This window comes from Bactrocera latifrons, unplaced genomic scaffold (assembly GCF_001853355.1).
Source record: "Bactrocera latifrons isolate USDA-ARS-PBARC rearing strain unplaced genomic scaffold, ASM185335v1 scaffold_106, whole genome shotgun sequence".
In the NCBI taxonomy this organism is placed as follows: Eukaryota; Metazoa; Arthropoda; class Insecta; order Diptera; family Tephritidae; genus Bactrocera; species Bactrocera latifrons.
Genome location: NW_017534475.1, coordinates 1,002,395 through 1,022,221, shown reverse-complemented (window position 1 = coordinate 1,022,221; position 19,827 = coordinate 1,002,395). Strand labels below are relative to the sequence as shown.

General features: G+C 36.1%; 1 protein-coding gene across 2 annotated transcripts in view; it reads left to right on the top strand.

Annotated features, from left to right (window-relative positions):
• The window catches only part of LOC108969825 (hemicentin-2), an 87,235-nt gene extending 67,965 nt beyond the window's left edge, over window positions 1-19,270 (top strand). For both annotated transcript variants that reach the window (XM_018934782.1, XM_018934772.1), the window contains exons 5-7: window positions 3,608-3,816; window positions 7,646-7,751; window positions 17,710-19,270. In XM_018934782.1, the coding sequence (XP_018790327.1) occupies window positions 3,608-3,816; window positions 7,646-7,751; window positions 17,710-17,822 (428 nt within the window). In that variant the 3' untranslated portion in view covers window positions 17,823-19,270. The remainder of the gene's footprint in view (window positions 1-3,607; window positions 3,817-7,645; window positions 7,752-17,709) is intronic.
• Window positions 19,271-19,827: the final 557 nt, after the last annotated feature.

Below are 19,827 nucleotides of genomic sequence, written 5' to 3'. Positions count from 1 at the left end.
ATATGTAATGCACTTATGCTGACAATTTCTCCAGTTCTCGAAACACTTTTCATAAGCATCCCAAAAGGAAGCAATTTTGTTTTATCTCTTCTATCGACTATGAACGTGTTCCACGGAATTGAAATTTCAGTTTGGAGAACAAGAAAAAATCACACGGATCTCTCGGCCGTCTTTGAAGTCGTTGCATTACTCGTAGGCTTGTTTTTGATCAAGCTGTAATACCGTAAGGCTTTTTCAACATTCGCAACGATTTTGCACACGAAATTTTGTGACAAATATAAAATTTGAGACAAATTTTTTGTTCGATATTTTTATCCATTGTAAAAATCGCAGCGAACTTTTGATATGTACCGACTTAAGCAGCTGCTGTAAATAAACTGGTTGACAGATGAGAGTTTGCTATAATAATTAAGAACAGTCCTACCAACTTAACAAAATACAGTTTTTTGAAATATCATTTACCCGGGTAATTTAATTACAATTTTCGGTTGCTTTTTTTGCGCGATGCGCGATGCGGAGTTTCAAGTAACACAACAGACCGGCATTCTAAGCTGTCCAATCGACTTTTTAGCCTATCCTAAGTGAGACCTCTGTTAGAATCGGCGTCTTATTTAACCTAATAAGCGAGATACTTGTTAAGATCGATGCCTTAACATAAATCATTGAGACTTGTGTCACATGCCCATGTTATCCAAAAATATTACAAGTATTTGTGAAATTGGTTGGAAGTATCAAGCTACGCAATTGTGTAGTAAATTATGTTGAAAGGCTACGGCGTTATTGTGAGCGGTTGGGCGCTAAAGATGAAACATTATTAGCTTTATAATAAATAAATATCTCCGCAAAATTACATTAAAATTATTTTTAGTAGAAAATTTATAACTAAGATAATATAACCTCAGTTTTGCGAAAAATTTGTTCCAATCATTTTAGTCCTTTGTTCTTTTCTTATAATAATTGCGGCAATGAAGTTTTAAGGTTAGCTATTAAAAATCCAAAAAAAGAAAAAAAATAATTTTTTATGGCTTATTTCTTATTTTATTTCTTCTAATCTTTATGTAAATTGCCGGGAGTACATCACTTGTTTTGAACACAAGAACATTATGAATAAATCTAGCCAAGAGATGAGACCGTAAATATCTAAGCTAGTTCCTTCCGAACTCTAATTGTTTTGTATTATTTGCCTTGATTGTATTAACTTGAAATAGGTTAGATATATAGCATAATACTGGAAAAACGCCTGAAAATGTAGAAAAACGTTTTCCTGTTGGGTGTTGGGTACTTTGAATATTTTCTGTCAACTGCTTGTTCTGTTGAATTCCGCAGTCATTCTGGGCTGTAGATAATGCGAGAACAAAGCAATGCTTATCACCACAAGCATACCTATACACACACACTACTTAAATTATTATAGAGGTTTGTACGGATATATAGGTATGAATAGTTGAAAAGCAAACAGCGTGTGGTCGTTGCGACAAGCTCTTTGTCGTTGTAAATGGCAGCGAGCGGCACAATGTATATTAAAGTGTATTTTTTCCGCGCACAACATGTGCGGTGCTCCGGAGAAAATGTCGCAAAAAATGCAAATATGATAATGACAACGGGCTATGCGGCGCTGAATAGCAATGCTGCTGCCGTGAATGGCGAAAAAAGGACAAAGCGGAAATTCAATTTGTATGTCGGAAGTGTGAAGTGATTATGCGGATTAAGCTGCGCGACGCAGCACGGGCCACGTGATTATAGGTGTTAAATAAAAAGAAAAAATTATCGAAAACATTTGTTGTTTTTCCACTTTCTAAAGAGGGAAAAGGGAATTGCACATATATGAAATATTTGTGCGTTAAACGATTATTAACACATAAATAATTTTAATTAGCCGCAAAAGCCGCTTTACATCGTTATGTAAAGCTGACCGTTAGTCTGTAAACACGCGAATTAATTCCACAGTTTTTGAGATATAAGTCATGAAATTCTGCACACGCTCTTTTGCCACCAAGTAACTGCTCAATTGTTGAAACCGCGCATATCGGACTACTATAGCATATAGCTGCTATACAAACTGAGCGAGCGAAAGCAAGTGCTTGTATAAAAAACTTTCTTATGAGATGAGATATCTTCAAGAAATTCGGCATAGATAATTGTCCAAGACAATGGTATAATCTGAAAAGAAATTGTTCAATTCGAGTCACTATAGCATATAGCTGCCATACAAAGTGAGCGATCGACAGCAAATTCTTGTGAGGAATACTTTGTAGCTATGAAGAGTGTTATAGCTTCAGTTGAAAATTGATTTTTATCATAAACTTCAACTTTGGCATGAACAAGTTTGAACTTAAAACATGATGTTCTCGCGGTCATTTTCCAAAAAGGTATTAAATTTCAGTTCAATGGTGGTTAACTAACATCGTCAGCCTGGCAAATAATAAAATTGGGCCATTGGCTGGAAAAATATCACTTACAGATAGAGAGTAGAGGCATCTCAGTAAGATCGAAGGGCAGCTAAAGTCATGTACCAAAAAAGCTGTGTCAACCATCATACGAAGTCTTATTTTTAGCTGTGTTTTATACAGACTGATGATGGCGTTGGTCCTAAATGTCAAGCAAACTGTTAAGTTTCAAACTTCGCGATAATCACACCAACAGTTTCAAACAGAGCTTCCTTGGAGCTTCGTACAAAATTTTACAATACATACATTCTAATGCAGCACCATTGAGTTTTGATAGACACCAACTGTCGAGATTTCCAGCCGTAGAGCGCTGTTATTGTTAAAATAGGAGATCGAAACCAATACCAACACCTGAAACACCCTATATACATATACTTACTGACATCATGCTTGTGGCACCAGTGTGCTCAAGCAGATTGATATAAACTACAACCAATGCAAGGCGAGGTATTCTAGATAGCGAAACGCACACGCAAACACACATATATGTACATATATGAAACGATTTGTTGTTGCGCACGTGAGCAAGGCAAATTTGGCATTCACGTTGTCTTCTCCGTTTTGCTAGTACGTGTTAATGCCACAGCTGCTATTCTACGAAAAGGATTTCACTTGCGCATTCGTAACAGCTGCGTTTCGCTGCCGTAACGTTATGCCAACTGATTGCTACAGCCACATTGCAAATGTGAAATCCTCGAAATCTTCATCCATTTTTATTTCTCGCAATTGAGTTACTACACACCCCCACACACGCACATACACATATATGTATATGTAATATATTTATTTATTCGACAAGTGTGTGTTGGCAGAAAAGTTTTAGAAATACACATGTAACACCTCATCGAACATGCGGCCTTCCGCGTGTGTGTGTGTGTGTGTGTGTGTGTGCACAACCAGAAGCATACTTACTTTTGTGTATTTGTGTGGTCGTGGTACGTGTCCTACCTGCCAGGCAGTTCTTAATTTAGTTTATTGCTTCACATTCAATTGTTATAAGTGTGACAAGCTGCTGTCGCTGTCGCTGTCGTTGCCGTTGCCGTTGCTGCCATTGCTCACCTGTATTTTTCTCGAAATTATTCTCCTCAGCATTTCTATGATTGCAAATACAAATATTTCGCACTTATATTTACAATACTTGCGTGTCTCTCTATTTCTAGTGCCACGCACCGAAATTGTCGGCGGACCAGAACGCTTAGTGAAGGCTGGCAGCACTGTCGTGTTGCGCTGTATCGTTCGCGGTGCCCTGGAGCCGCCCACCTTCATCATGTGGTACCATAGTACGGAGCAAATCACCAGCGATTCAACACGTTATCGCACACAAGTTGACCGAAATATACCCGAAATCGAAGGCGATGCCCATAGTACGGTAAGTGTAGTAGCAGCGCTACCTTATACAAATTTGTTAAGATGTTTAAGACTACAGCGTCATAGAAGGTATTCTATAAATCTCTGAAAGGCGATGCTCTAAATCGTTTTGATTACGATTCACTACTTCATATTATAATCGTATTACATATATGTAGCATAAAATGTTTAGCTTCCGTTGTCAGATATAACCATTTTATAACCGAAACTGAAATTTGTTTCAATATTAGTTCTTTCTATTATATCGTTTTTCATTCGCCTGTAAACTTATAAAAAGTGATGTTACGTTATTTTGCATATTAGGTGACGATATACATATACTTCCAACTTTATGGGCTAGCTCTGGGACAATGCAAAATATTTCATAAATCAGTATAAGCATTACCGCAGACACCCATAAAATATTGAGCTATCTTTGTAGATATTTCTTTTCAGCTGAGAGCCAACATTAAAACACACAATATGTCACCCTTATATACCGATATTTTCTCGCTACCTCTCTAGGAGTAATTTTTTGAGTAGGCAATTTAATGGTAATCTTTTTCAACCATCTCAGGTAGCTCGATATTAGCCTCATAACTGGAAAATAGCAATACTTTCATATATATGTAGCATATGGCAGTATCGATGACGTTGGCGGAAAAAAGTCAGAATATATAATAGTTATAAAGTTTTGAAGACAACAGCACTAACTTCAGAGCATTTAATAAATTTTTTTTGTCATTCGCGGGTTTCCTCAGATAAAAAGGTAAAAAACAGCCTCTTTTCACAAACTTTTTTGTCATATAAAAAACTAAATATTTTAATATAACAAAACATACACTATTACAAAGAAATTCTTAAGTTTTTTGAAAAAAAAAAATTTAAACTCGATGCTCCCGCGTTGCAATCTTGACAACCGACTTCAAAAACTCAGTTTCAAGAAAAACGCGTTTAAAGACGGCACGCTAGCGTAGCCAGCCTCGAGCGCAAAAGTTCTCCGAAACTATTACTTGGATATACTTGAAAATTTAGAACAATATTCTGGAGGGGATGTAGAATTTAATAAGAATAAAAAATGACTACTTTTTGTAGCCCTTAAACCCATGTAGTCCCTTAATCGTCAATATTATCATTACTCAAAAAATGTATATGATTGCTAACAAATATTTTGTGTTTTGACCTAAAATCTTAGTTACACAGAGCACTGAAACTTACATATATAAAGTGCGTTCCAAAGTATACAGGGATCATTTTGAATCTACCGCCCACTGGTAGCGCCAGCTATGTTGACTGATGCGTTGGAATCTGCTATCTTTATCAATTGTGCAGTGAAAATTTCATGACATTTCATTGATTGGAAGTGATGCTATTGCCTTTTAAGTGTCAGTATGCTTGTGTTATCGGTGCGAAAATGTGCTTCGAACAAAGAGCCAACATTGAAATTTTGTTATAAAATTGGTAGAAATTTTACCGAAACTTTTCAATTGATGAAACAAGTTTATGGCGATGATTGCCTACACCGTAGCAGAGTGCACGAGTGGTTTCAACGTTTTCAACAACGTGGTCGTAAAGACAAAATGACAATGATCAACATGTTGGCCAATCAAAATCCCTGATCACCGGAAATTCCATCGAACTGTGCTTGAATTCACCAAAAATCAGACGAAATCATCATTTAAATTCATGGAAATGAAATTGAGCATCTCCAAAACATCGATTTATCGCATTTTAACCGAACATTTTTGCTTACGAAAGGGAGGTGCATGGTTTGCTCCGCACAAATTAACTGACGATCAAAAATTGCACAGAATACGTCTCATTGAACGACGCTTGTTACCGAATATTTGATCAAAAATCACATTTTAACCATTAAGCACTCTCCATATTCACCTGATATGGCACAGTCCGACTTCTTCCGCTCGGAAAAATGCATTCAAAATTCGTGCACCGGCATACTGGCGGCCAACGAGCAAGCACTCGTTCGACATGCTTTTTGACCGTGCAAAAAGCTGTATCGAAGCAGAAGGAGTCTATTTTGAATAAAATAAATTCATTTTGCCGAAAAAACCATCTTTTTTTTTTAAGTCCTGTTTACTTTGAAACGCTCCTTGTATATACATATGTAAGCATACTCGTTAACTCACACTGTTATCTTTACAAATTATGATAATATTTATAAATTTCGGCGCATGAAGTTAAAGTTTTCCGAAATTTATTTAAATATATGCAAAATAAAATATTCTCGCTGTCAGCTGCATGGCACACTCAAATAAGTATATGTGAGTACATATGTATATACTTTAAAGCCTCTACATGAATCCTTAAGAAAATGTCTACAAGATAATCAAATAAGCTCACAATCTCTTTAAAGCATTACCCATATTATCATAAACGTTCAGCAATAAATCTGTGCATTATGCAACATATATAGTATATACATACATATTTAACATTAATTTATGTGCTTACACAAATACACAGCTACAATCGTACATTCGTGTTGCTGTAGATTGCTCTCATTTATGGCCAAACATTTTTGTTTGATCATCGGCTTAGTGGAAATGCCAAGTCACCTGTTCCTTTGTCGCATATCAGCCGCATTTAATCTATATTTATTATTAACCAACAGCAGCACGACTGTCAGCATCAGCAATGACAGCCAATTAGGGTATATCGAATGACTGCTATGCAAGAATAAGCAATCAAGTTAAGCTAAATCCAAATGTAAACACAAATAAAACACCATTTTTTTTACGTTCTTTATTAAATTTTGCATTTTGAGACTTTAGAATACCGCTGTGGGGGATAAAACAATTTGACTGCGTGCAAGGCTTTGATTTCATACCATTACTGCAACTTAGCACTTGAACTCAGCACTAAAGCAATAATCGTAATGCGTGAAGTCTTACTGGAGCGAAACTTGGCGTTAGTTTTTTTATCTCCATTTGAAATATTGTTTCTTCTTTGCATCTACCACTAATTTGGGGCAGCCACGCCGAGCTTCTACTCGCTAACTTGCTCGCCTGGTGAATCACTACAATATAATTGCTCGTAATAGTGACATAGCACTCTCTTTTGGAAACTCTCTTCTCATTCTCTTAGCTCTCTTTCTCGTGCGGAGCTCAAACCTGTAAGATACAAAATTTTATAAAACTTAGTTGCAGTTCCTTAATACTACTGTTGCGATTACATATTCACAACGGACTCATCCCGGCTTCATAGCTCAGATCATCGCTTGATAGTATTTCCATGCAATATATCACACTGATTGTGAAAATTCATAGGAAAATCTGTAACACTAAACACGAAAAACACTGAGAGCAAAAAAAAAAAAACGGGGAGGAAAGCAAAACTCTGTACTATTTTCCTAGAAAAGCTTTCATTGTTCTTTAGCACCGAGACCACGCACTAGTGTACACAGAATGCATACATGCGAACACGAATATAAGTACTTCGAGACATCAACCTTTGCATATTCGATTTTACCGTTATTTCCGTGTATATGATTCAAAGTTCTTGGAAATGCGAGTAGTGATTATTTCTAAAGAAGAAGGTTGAAAAAATCCAACCCATAGACAACTATTTAACAGAATAACAAATTTCTAAACAAATCTTATTTCATAATGATTTCTTTTCTCTTTCACATGCACAACAATAAATGGTTTGACAATAACAAAAAACGTTTGTCGGATAATACGTGTGCTGTCATTGACATTCGCGCGCGCTTCACTGGCTTTCTGCATCGATGCTGGTGGATTTGTCACGTTGCCTTTGTTTCTCAATGACGCCGCCTTCTGCGATACCGACGCTGACACTTTGCATCGTTGATATTCAACTGGCAAATACAGACCGGCTCATTAATCATTGAATCAGCGAAAAAACGTGATAATGGCAATTACACATGTAGCCCGTCAAATAGCCCCAGTGTGACTGTGATGCTCAACGTTATAAATGGTGAGTACGTGGGGTTGGTTAAATGTAAAAGCGAATCAGCAAAACTTAAACAAACGAAGTGTAAATGAATACTTTCTCTCTTTTACTTACAAATATATATTTTTTATATTATTCGCGTACTTGCTTGCTCATCCTTCAACGTTGGTGATCAACTTTTGTCCTTGCAAGCAGTTTGTCGCTGATTTTTTTAGTTCTTAATCTGGACTCTGTTTCGCTGATAACAGTTTTGTGTCTAAGCATTAGTCAATCACTTGTGAATGATTGTGAAAAGCATATATTGTTTACGTAATAAAGTTTGATGAGTGATTCAAAACATGCATGATTTCCAGGCAAGAGTAAGAATGCTTTTAACCGCAGTATTATATATAGAAAAAGATTAAGAATATGAAGAATATTATTGTGCGTTTTCTTTTTCAAAGTCGCGCTTAGATATACGATAGAGGCATGTCCAGATCTTTCATCCGATTTTTGGTTTATAATGAACCGCGTACGAAACGTCTGAAATCTCTCCCTTTCTCTCCCTTTAATATGCATAAGAGTGGCTTTTTTCCTTCATTTTAGAATAACTCTAGACTTTTAGGGAATTTCTTCTCAATTTCTATTCCTAGTATACAGATTATTAGAGCTTTGATTATCCTCCAGCTGCGCAGATAATATTTACTTTGTTCAAACACCCCCAGCCCAATGTGTTTTCCAATAATTAGCAGACATATCCAAAGGTTGATTGTAACAGTCTTTTCCCGAGGACCACATGAGCTTGGCCCATCTGCAGCAGCTTGAAATAATCTGGCGCTCATAGAGAACTATATTTGCTTAAATTATGCCCCAGTTTTCAAATATATATGATAATTGATAAAAGGAAAATTACCCCTATTGGGCTACCTGTCAAAAAGCTTATACGAAGCTTTATACGAAAAGTCCCTTATGTTTGGCTTAGTTGTGAATTTGATTTTCGGAACAAATATGAAAGGTAATTGACTTTTCTTAGACTTATGCACTCATGAGAGGCTATACTATAATAAAGAAGGACTACAAACAAGACAATTTCAGTGATTTTATACCAGGAAGCAGCATCGATCGAAGTATAAGATTTAGAGCTGATCCAAACCAATGTTCTAAACGCTCAACCACAGCAAGCATATCGTCACGAATCGTGTGCTATTTAATGTGTTAGGCTTCATATGTCTTAAGCCGGCTACATTTTGATATATTGTAAATAGAGAACAGCAGATTTGCAAGCTGTAGCAAGACCGAACTCCAACAATTTTGATACTAAGTTACTAACGGCATTCTATAGATTAGACAGTAATGCACCTTTTGTGTTTCGAATTATACTTTTTTATACTCTCTGCCGCCCTTTAGTGCATCTCTTTGCGATTTTGATTTGCTATGACTTCCTGTTTACAATTTCACTTGGTAATCAGGCAATTACTTTAATAGAATGCCTCATCAATCCAGATAAATAACGCATCCGCTTGCCAACATTTGCATTTGCTGTGTTATTCCTTAATGCTTTGTGTGTTTATTTTTATTATCTGCGTGTCTGTTCCTTCTCTGCGCCGCTCACGAAGTCGTAGGTTGTCATATTGTTAATTCTGTGATAATATTCGCGCAATTTATTTCCACACTTGCGTGTGGCGCTCATCTGCTGCGCTCTCGGGCACTCTAGTCATCAAGTCTTACAGCCTGAAGTGGCAAAAAATCAACATCACAGAAATGGTAATTTGACGCGTGTACCACGAACGCGTCAAAGGATATGACAACAAGTCGTGAGGTTATGTTTACCAACAAAGCCTACCTACCGAGTATACGCCGGAATAGTGATGCCAGCAAATCAGTAAAGATTTAGCTGATAAACCCAATCCCTCATAAAATGTATGTAGGATTGTTGCTGCGTAGTGTCGCTATCTGCGTGGTAGCTGGCGCTGTAGCTGTCGAGAATGCACAAACATTTGCGCTTAAATTAGGAATTTGTTTGCTTGGCGCACATTAATGATTAATTCTTTGCATTCATTACAGCATGCCGGCAGTGTATAGCTGAGGTGCTAGGAGTGGCAGTAGCTTCTAGCAAACCGGCATTCATAGTCACAAATTCACAACCTACAGTTTATTATAGACCCACACAATCCATAAAAATAGTGTACTGAAGGAATAGTCACAATTTGCTCGTAGATGTCTGTTCTGGGCAGCGGGTGATGTGTGCGCCCCGGGCTACGAGCTGTTACAATCTGGGGAAATGTTTACGTGCCGGATATGAAAACGTACTAGCATAAAAGACAGATTAAGCATATTAAGTGGAATGAAAGCACCGGCACGTTAAACCAACTGGGAGTATTAAATATATCCCAGTCTATATATATATAAACGGTGGCAGAAATATACACATATCTTAAATGAAGGATATTATTAGATGACCATAAAGCCGCAATATGATAGCGCTAGATCCACAAAAGAGGCTTGACTCTAAAAATTTTTCCGTAACAATCAGTTCAATTAGCTGCCGTAGACTTAAGTCAAATTGATTTTGATTTTTATAAAACATATTCGAGTTTATCAAAGCTCTCTTTGAAACTTTCTTTAAGTTTTAGCGTAAAGGAATGCCAACATAGTATCTAAAATAGCTTCATCAGACGAAACCGAGTGATTTCACTTGGCGTTATCAAGTTATTAGCTTCGTTTGTAAGCAAAATAGCTGAAAAACTGAACAGGCTATACATGCTTGGTTGATAAAAGTCTGCGGTTGGTGGAACGAATTCTTCCGCCTCAAAAACTTGCATCTGAATTTTTGTACCGGCACATGTATCAGAAAGCAATCGCGACTCGATTATGACTCTGAGGTAAAAATTATATACAATCTTTGACGGGTCTCAGACTTTTTCTCTTGGGTATTTCCAAAAATACGTCAAACTGCTGAGGTTCCGGAAAGATCATTTATATGTGAACACCGGATTGATAAATCAGTTTCCATAATCGGTTATTATGCATTAGAACATTTGGCGATAGTCAGAAGTGTCCGCAAAAGTACGGAACAGCAAGTTGCAGTAGTTGTCTTTTAATATAGGTATAATTTTTATTTTAAAATCTATTTGTAGAAATTGGTATGCTTTCTATGTTGCTGGGACATCGAAAAATGTAGAAATCGTCAATCAAAGCGCCACAATCAAATTGTCTGCCATCGGCGCCACATGTCGGCATTTACATATGTACGCATTTATTTCCTTACCTACACACACATATATATGTACGTATATGTTGTGCACAACCATACATATATTATAAATGACAAGCAATATGCTTGGAAAAGCTGCAAATTCGTTGTTTGACAACCGAAAGCGCAGAATGTCGAAAGCCAACTGTCAGCACTCACAAACATACCAGTTGTTGGTTGAAATGTGGCAATTTTGGTGCTTTCAAATATTTTTGCAAGCTCTATAATATACAAATGGGTTTTGAAGTGTATGCGCATACACGTGTGGGTGATGCAAATAAATCTACAATAGTATAAAATTTAATTTGATTTCCTTTCCACAAAAAGCTGTATTGAAAAAATGTTCATTGTACCGTTTTCAATTGATCTATTCTCGAAATTGTCCTATTTCCCTTTGCTGTCTGCAGCCGTGCTGACTTGCTTACCCAAAGCCACATACCTATATAAGTAAATACAAGAACACACATATACATATATAAGTAAATACATGCTTTTGCAATCAAGAATTACATACAACTATTTTTATTGCTAACGATGGGCATATAAATTAGTTGCTTGCTTAGAATGTTGTATGCAACATTCATCGTGTCGACAAGCACTTTTAATTTCTCCAACTTTTTGTTTTAATTCGATTGTTTTCTGGAAGTCATGCTTATCGCTGCAATTTCGCAAATTTGTTTACCACATTCATTTGCAAATCGCTCCGGTTTAACAGTTTTCTAATTCTCTCATTCCTTATTGTAATGTTGACATTTTTGGTGTACAATTTCAATTCACATTTCATAGGTTTTATTTAGAAATGTCAATAGAAATTGGTCAGTTCGAAATGAAATTTGGAACTCCACAGAAATTTCATTACATTTCAGGTCACAGCGTTGAGTGAGTTCAAGATTTTAATTAATTTATGTGAAAATATATATGTTGCATTCATTTTTTTTTTTCAATTCTTTGGGGTGCAAAACATTTCGCAAAAATATGTTATTAAATTGCATTTTCAGCATTTGATTTTTCGTCTGTGAATTGTATAGATATTCAAATTAATTTCAATGACATTTTACATTAAACCTAATTGGAGTATGCAAGGTATTTTCATGAGCAGTTGTGTATAGATAACAACTTGACTTAGCTTGACTTGACTTAACTTTTTTTATTTTATTTTATTTTATTTTATTTTATTAAAGCTTACATAATAAACAAATTAATAAATAAACTAAAGTGCTTAACTTAATCTATTGTAATTAAGATATACTTAACTTAACTTAACTTCGCTAGATTATAATTATGAAAATGTTAATATCCGCCTCAGAACCATACCTTTTATTCTCTTACGCTTTTTTGATTTTGATTCTGAGCATAAATTCTTATCACAAACTCCTTTACGGAAGTTACAATATATGAGTACGCTGATTTCTTTTATTTGTTTTAAAAAGGTAATCTTAAATATTTCGTTCTTGGTAGTATTCAGTACGGACTATAAATAATCGATGGTGCAAATGTCCCCAAAAAGCGAATTTACTTCATTTTGAAGTCATGACAGATAATTATGTGTCCGCTGTGTGTCTGACCGATTCGCAAAAGGTCTAGTTCAATATTATTTTGAATTCTTTTTCTTTAAGCTAAAGATATTGATGCAAAACCAATAAACCCAGCCGATTACCTCAAGAACGTATTTCATATTTCAAAGATCCTTTGTGGTATTATAGCTTAATTGAAGACAGTTAAGAGAACGAAGTGGTGACAGACGTTTGCATATTTAAGCAGCGACGACAGCATAGTGAAGAAGGTGGAAAGAATAGAACTCCATATTTGTGTAAAATTGTATTTTTGTATTTTGATTTTTTCTAAAAAAAGCGGAACTCTTTCAAATTTTCAACATTAAAAATAAAATTGGTTACCAAACACACCAAATATTTCACGACGTATTCAATTGCGTAGAGTTGATGCCACTCGAGTTTTCAAATCGCACTATTTGCCAGGACAATCAGTGCAATCCAACTCATATGAAGACAGCTGGGCCGATTGGGCAAATGCCCGGAACTGCAAGAGTTCATAGAACCGGCTAGTAGCTGGCGCACAAAAAACTTCGCTGCTTCCGAGTTGAATGGCTGTCGTTGCTGTGTGCAGATACTGATATAAAAATAAATACATATTTATGTATATAAGTACATTTATTTGCTGAAACGCTTGTAATGCTATTCACCTGTGAAAACTCTGTATACAACTGCAAATGCTGAGATAATTGTAGTAAGAAGCGGATAAGTGAATGAGCGAATGAATGAAAACACTTAATGGTACTGAGTGGAATTTAGTACGGGAAATTGCCACAGCCATAGACTAGCTGCTCAGCTAGAAAAAAGGCACCATTTAATAAATGAATGAATGAACGGCGAAAATAAATGTCGAAAAGAGATGTGTAAAAATCACAACTAATTAACCGACAAGTACTAGCATATTTATGCAATCAAGCCGAGCTAACGACGACTGTCGCTCAATTTGTGCTAAATGTTTGCACAAGCACAGCTAAATGCCAGCACTTATTAGCAGTGCATGTGCACATACATGTAATGTAGGTAAGTACACACGTAAGCTGACTCTCGACATGCGCCATTCAGCGTGGGTTTCTTTCAAATGCAATTGAGAAGAAAAATTGCGACTACTTTACCTCAATTAATAAATTGTGCATAATATATATTTTAATTTGTTTGCCTATTCGTAAACGTCGCAAACATCGCTCACGGCAACGTTGAATGTACTGTTGCGTGTGCTACTACAGTATATTACCACCGCCGCCTGCAGTCGCCCGCGGACAGTCCCATATACGCGTATACGTTGTGCCTGCCAATTGAAATGTCGACAGCGAAGTTGCTCATACGACACGGTGCGCCACTAGGCAAATGTCAGCGCTAAAGCCTCACAAGCTGCAATTGCCGGTTTACACACCTGCGGCGTAATCGTTTGCAAATCACTGCCTGCCAAATGCTGTACGAGCTGCCAATTGAGCTGCCCGTTGTAGACGTTAACTACTAAGTCTGGTTGCGACTCCACTGTACACCGTCGTCAGTATGCTTGTTTTAAAGCTGGTACAAGTGGTGAATTTATTTGAAAATGCTATTATATGTTTGTGTATTTGTGGACGTAATTATGTTTTTTTTTCAGGCTTCAGCTAATTCTTACTTGGAATGCAATTCATTTAGGCAATCACAATAGAATAGTTTCTCTAAATATTTCAATGCAAAGCAAAGTTTCTCTAACTAAAGTGCAAGAATTTGGCACAACATGTTCCGCTTCAGGAATCTACTAAATATGTAATATGTAAATATGTGCCATGCACTTTAAAGTGGGTCAAATGTAGTTAGTTTCAGCAGCTTCGTCGAGAAAAAGCTATGAATCTTGCCACGCGAAAGAACATAGCACTTTTTAGCAACTAAATTCAAATAAGCTTAGGCAATTAGTTGAGGAAGCGCCATTTAAAATTCAATACATCGATTTAATGGTTCTATAAGCACATGATTGTTGTTGTTATACAATTCTGGCAGGCGAGTTTTCTGCCTGATTAGCATATGAGTTAATTGACATCTCTAAAATGTGTGTATATGAGTACTCATAAGCAGAAATATTACAACAGCATATATGGTAGCTTGTATGACTTTCTGCAGGAACATAAATTTAACACCGAAAGAAATTGCAGAGAACTTTGTATGTATATAATAAACAAATCCATTCATTTTATTAATTTTCATGGAAATTCGACACAAAACGACGACTGTGAGAGTTTGCTTAAACTTTTGACTTCTTATCCGAATTTTTATATCTCTTTTGATCGGGTCACATTTCTGACAGTATCAGAAAGATTATTTTTAAAAGAATTGTCATAAATATTTTTGAAAATACTGTCATTTGACAGTTCTCGGCTTAGTTTAAGAAAGGTGAACACGGAAATGTGACAAAAAGACAGATCTTCATTATCGCTTAAATTGCAAAAGAAACTATCGTATAATCAATTAATTTTCAAGCCGCTATGTCTGAATTTGGTATCCCACTAATACGGCTGTGTAAACTGACGTTGATCAATACCAAAAGCTCCATCAGAATCGGTAAGGATCTTTTCGGGCCGTTCGTAACCGAACAAGATTGCAGGCATCGCGATTCTTCTTCTCTCGTCGAACAAAGATCAAATTCCACAAGTCACAGATGGTGCAGAAGCATGAACGATGACAATGTTTGATGAGTCCATGTAACGAATTTTCGAGATGAGGGTTCTGCAGAAGATTTATGATTCTTTGCGCATTGGCCACGGCGAATGCCACATTCGATGGAATGATGAGTTGAAATAAACGATCACATTGACATAGTTTAGCGACTCAAGAGGCAGTGGCTACGCATACTAGTATTGATAGTATTCGATTCAGTACGCACCGGTGGAAGAAAAAAAAGAGGAAGATCTCCACTTCGTTAGAAAGACCAGGGCGAGACGGACCTGGCTAAACTTGCAATGCCAAATTGGCGCCAAACAGCGAAAAGATAGAACGACTGGCGAGCTGTTGTAAACTCGGCTATAACCGCGTAAGCGTTGCCAACGCTAATAGAAGGTGAAAATAAACAAATGAATAGAAGCTATATTCTCTTCTTGAGTATATTTAAAATTTTTGTAGAAAGCTCATGTTCAGAGATCGATGAAAATCGTGAAAATTGCTTTAACGTGACAAACTTCATACCAACGAATTACCAGATAATAATTAGGAGAACTGCGTTAGAAATGATATTTTGGCTACCAATAAAATACACGCAAAGTCCCGCGACACGCACTTATAGCTGAACCCTAATAAGCAGCACTCTTTTACGGTGCAGTCTAAATTACCAAGCATAGTTCGGTTTTCATACTTATTGCATGCCACTTTGTGTACTGTTCCAGTTTACACACCCAAATCTGAAATCTAAGTTACACCAATCGTCCCTGGAGCGACACACGTTCGCCAATGCTCAAATTACTTTCGTGGCGCTGCAGTCCAAATTACATAGAGTCTGCGCAAAAAGTAGGTCAACAACCACGATATGCGGCAGTAGTGGCCGTAATTGTAATAAAAAAAAATCCATTGAAGTTGGCCTTTCACCGCTTTTTATGGTTAGCCAATTTTCCTCTCGATTTCCCGAAAATGCATACAAGCATTTCCATATGGCTGAGTCTGTGTTTGCAATGTTTTGTGAAACTGAGAGAAAATGAAATTGCCAACAATTACTGTTAATTAGCGACGAATTGAGCTGATAATGAACGTAGCAAACATTTGTGTTCCGTTTTTTCAGCTTCGTTATTACAGTTATCTGTCGCTTTGTTTCGTTCGGTTGCTCAATTCTTGTTTTCGAATTTTTTCGCTTCCAGCTTCCGGCTCTAGCTGCACACTGCTACTTTAAAGACCACACTAGTTAACGAAGCACGTTTAATTTTCTGCAATTTTGCCGAAATTGTTCTTGGTTTTCTGTAATCTTTTGTTTTGGTGAAAAAGTTCTGTTCGAAAAATGCGTTCAGTCGCCATTATAACAGTTTTACCTTTGCGCGGCGGCAAAGTACTCATTATCTCTACTACCTAATCGAAATATAATTAATTTTAATGTCAACCCAGTTTTGCGCTCGAGTCTCTACAATTGAATTCACCGCATTCAATTAGCAAATCAGCATTTTTACACTTTTATGCATATTTTAGAATTGTTGCAATGGGTTAACCAATGCATAAATTATTTATTTAATTTCTTCTGCCATTTGCATATGTTTAGTTGCACATTCAAACACTTGCAGCACGTGATTTGCCACCGTGCGCAGCGCTATATACACCATTATGTATATGTTTGTGTATTTATGCACTTATACATTGCCATTCATTTGGTTCTGCATGAATTTATCGTAATTTATTTGAAAATTCACGAGCTTTTCTTGTTTTTTAATTTTTTTTGCGCTGCCTGAGGCTAACCATGTCGTTAGCTGTCAATTCCACTGTTAAATGTGGTCGCCGTCAATATTTGTTCATTGAAATCTCATAGCGCATTGCCACATTTCATTATATTTTCAATTAATCCTAAATTGCACGTTTTATCGCTGAAATTGTCAATTATTAGTGGGGCTTTGAGTATGCGGCGGTTTTAAAATTAAAAATTAAATAGAATATATTTCATAAATTTCAATGAAGTCATAATAAAAACAGTGACAGCGGAGTTAATAGCTTGTGAAATGCTTTGTAGATAACAAATGGGTATACATTAGTTACCGTTTGGCTACTAAAAATAACATTTTATATTAGCATGAATTCTATGATTTATATATAAAAATATTTATTTAGATATATTTGGTCTTTTTTCATTCAAAGTTGAATTTTAAATCCTAGTGTCTTTAAAAAAATATTGAACGTCGAATAGCTTAGGTTTGCAGAACATACAATTTTATAGTTTCTACAGAGCAAAGAAAGAAAAGCGTAGGGCATATACTTCCTTGTAAGCCTAAGTTATTTCCATATTATGAATTTCAAAAATTTCATTTCTTATATATATTGGGTAGTCGCAGAGATTTCTGTCTAGAATCACTTGTCGTCCTCACACAGCTGTTTATCTATGTGATTATGGAATGTTGCTGATAAAAAACTCGTGAATACATAATTTAATATATGGACATTTACAACAGCTCAACGCGCTTTCTACTTGCACACATTTTATATTATATATTCCACGCTTTCTTTTACCTCTCTTTTATTCTCCTTTTCACAGGTGAATCATCCGCATCAGCTGTCACTTCATCCGCTCCAGTACGAAAAGCGTACACAGCCTGCATACTGGCCATGCTCTGCAGTATCGTTATAATTGGCGGACACAACACATGACATGTTAATTTGCAAAAGCAACAAAAACAGCAACAACGCGACAATGAAGATGAGAAACAAAAGCGCATAAAGCAAAATAAATCAATACAGATTGTACGCACGCAAAACAGGATGACAATGAAAAGTTGCACAAAGAGCAATTTGTGCGCACAACAACACTCGACTAAAATAAAAGAAACATTGCTGCAACAACAACAAAAACAACAACAACTGTGCGGTGCAGTACATTAAGGCGGCAAACAAAAAACTAAAATGATTTCTTCTTTAACTTGTAAGTTTATATAGGCAACCGTATCCATAGATATTAGATGCAAGAACAAAAAGAACAACACATAGACTTATGTGCGTACAACAAGCGGCGGCTAAGCAAACAACAACAAAAAACAAACAAAAACACACAACAAGCAGTAAAAGAAATAAAGAATCGAGTAGGCTAAGGACTAAGCTGCAATTGTTGTAGCTGTTGTTGTTGTTGTAGCGGAGTGAAAAAACCCGCAAAGCAGCAAATAAGGCACACAAGAAACAGCAGAAAAGCATGCCAACAACAGGATGTAGGCACAAACATACGTACGCTTAAGCAACAACAATACACATACACACAAATATACCGACATACACACACACACACGCGCGCGTTCAGCCAAAAAAAAAACATACACACGCATACAGTGTCATAAACAAATGTAGTGGCAATTGAAACGTTAGAGGTGCACAAATACACACCCGCACTGGTACATTTGTGTGCGTGCTGCACGGCCCGAGAATTAGTGTTACTCATACGACGCGTACGTCCCCGGCAGCAAACACCTGCTGACACGTGCGTGCGGCGTGTTATCTTACAAGCGTGCGCCTGGCATTTGCCGTTAAGCGCTTACAGCCCACAACAAGAAGCCGCAGTGACAAACACAAACAAACATTGGAAATCTCGCATACACCTCACACATACACACAATCACACAGGCAACACAAAAGGCAAAAAGGCATAACATTAGCAAAAGTTAACTAAGCTAGGTAAATGTAAGTATACCGTTAAGTACGTGCAAATGTATTCATAACAGCAAAAACAAACTGACAAGTTCATATGTATGTATGTGTTCAGCATTGTAAGAACCAACTGGGTTTGTTTCGGCAGTTGCGACAAATTTTGCTGGACTTCACCAGGAGATCTTCATTATAGCGGCTGCCGATTTTTTGTATATGATTGTATTTATTGCATTTAACTTTAATTACAAATACATATGTAAATTTAGTTTTATAGATTTTCTATGCAAAAATCACTGTGCTAAATTTGAAATATGGTATCAGCAAAAACAAGTCAAATAATAATAAACCAAACAAAACAATAATGTGTATTTAAGCAACTTCTATTTCAGACTTAGGTAAGTTTACAAAATAAAAACAACAAAAAATACCATGCAATTTATTATAAACCATGGAAAAGTTATTTAAATGAGAACCGCTACTAAGATAAAAAAAGAGAACAAAACTAACACTTCAGTCAAATATGAAATTAAATATGCATACACATATGAAAAAAATGGAAAATATGTTAGTAAATAATGTTAGTAAGCGAAAAAATAAACAAAAACTACTTGAATGTAGCATTAGCTTATGAGTGCATAGAATAATTTTATTTAAAATATGAAAAATCTCGCAGTTGTGTAAATAAGCGTAATTTTAATAAAAATAAATAAGTGAAATTAAAAACGAAAAAAAAATTGAATTAGATGGCAACAACATAAGCTGCAAGTAAATAGTTGTATCTGCAATTTACACTCTACCTTAATGAATTGTTCAACGCGGCATTGTCTGCTCTCCCTAACTCCCTCACCAACATACACAAAGCCACACGCGAAGTCTAATGTTTGCAGGCAGTACAGTAAACTATGAGAAAATAAACACTATATAATTTATGAAAATATGCAAAATTTTTCTTTGCAAGTTTGTGCAACATAATTTATATGTCATGTTATATAATTTTTACTTTTTGCTAAAAAAATTTCTT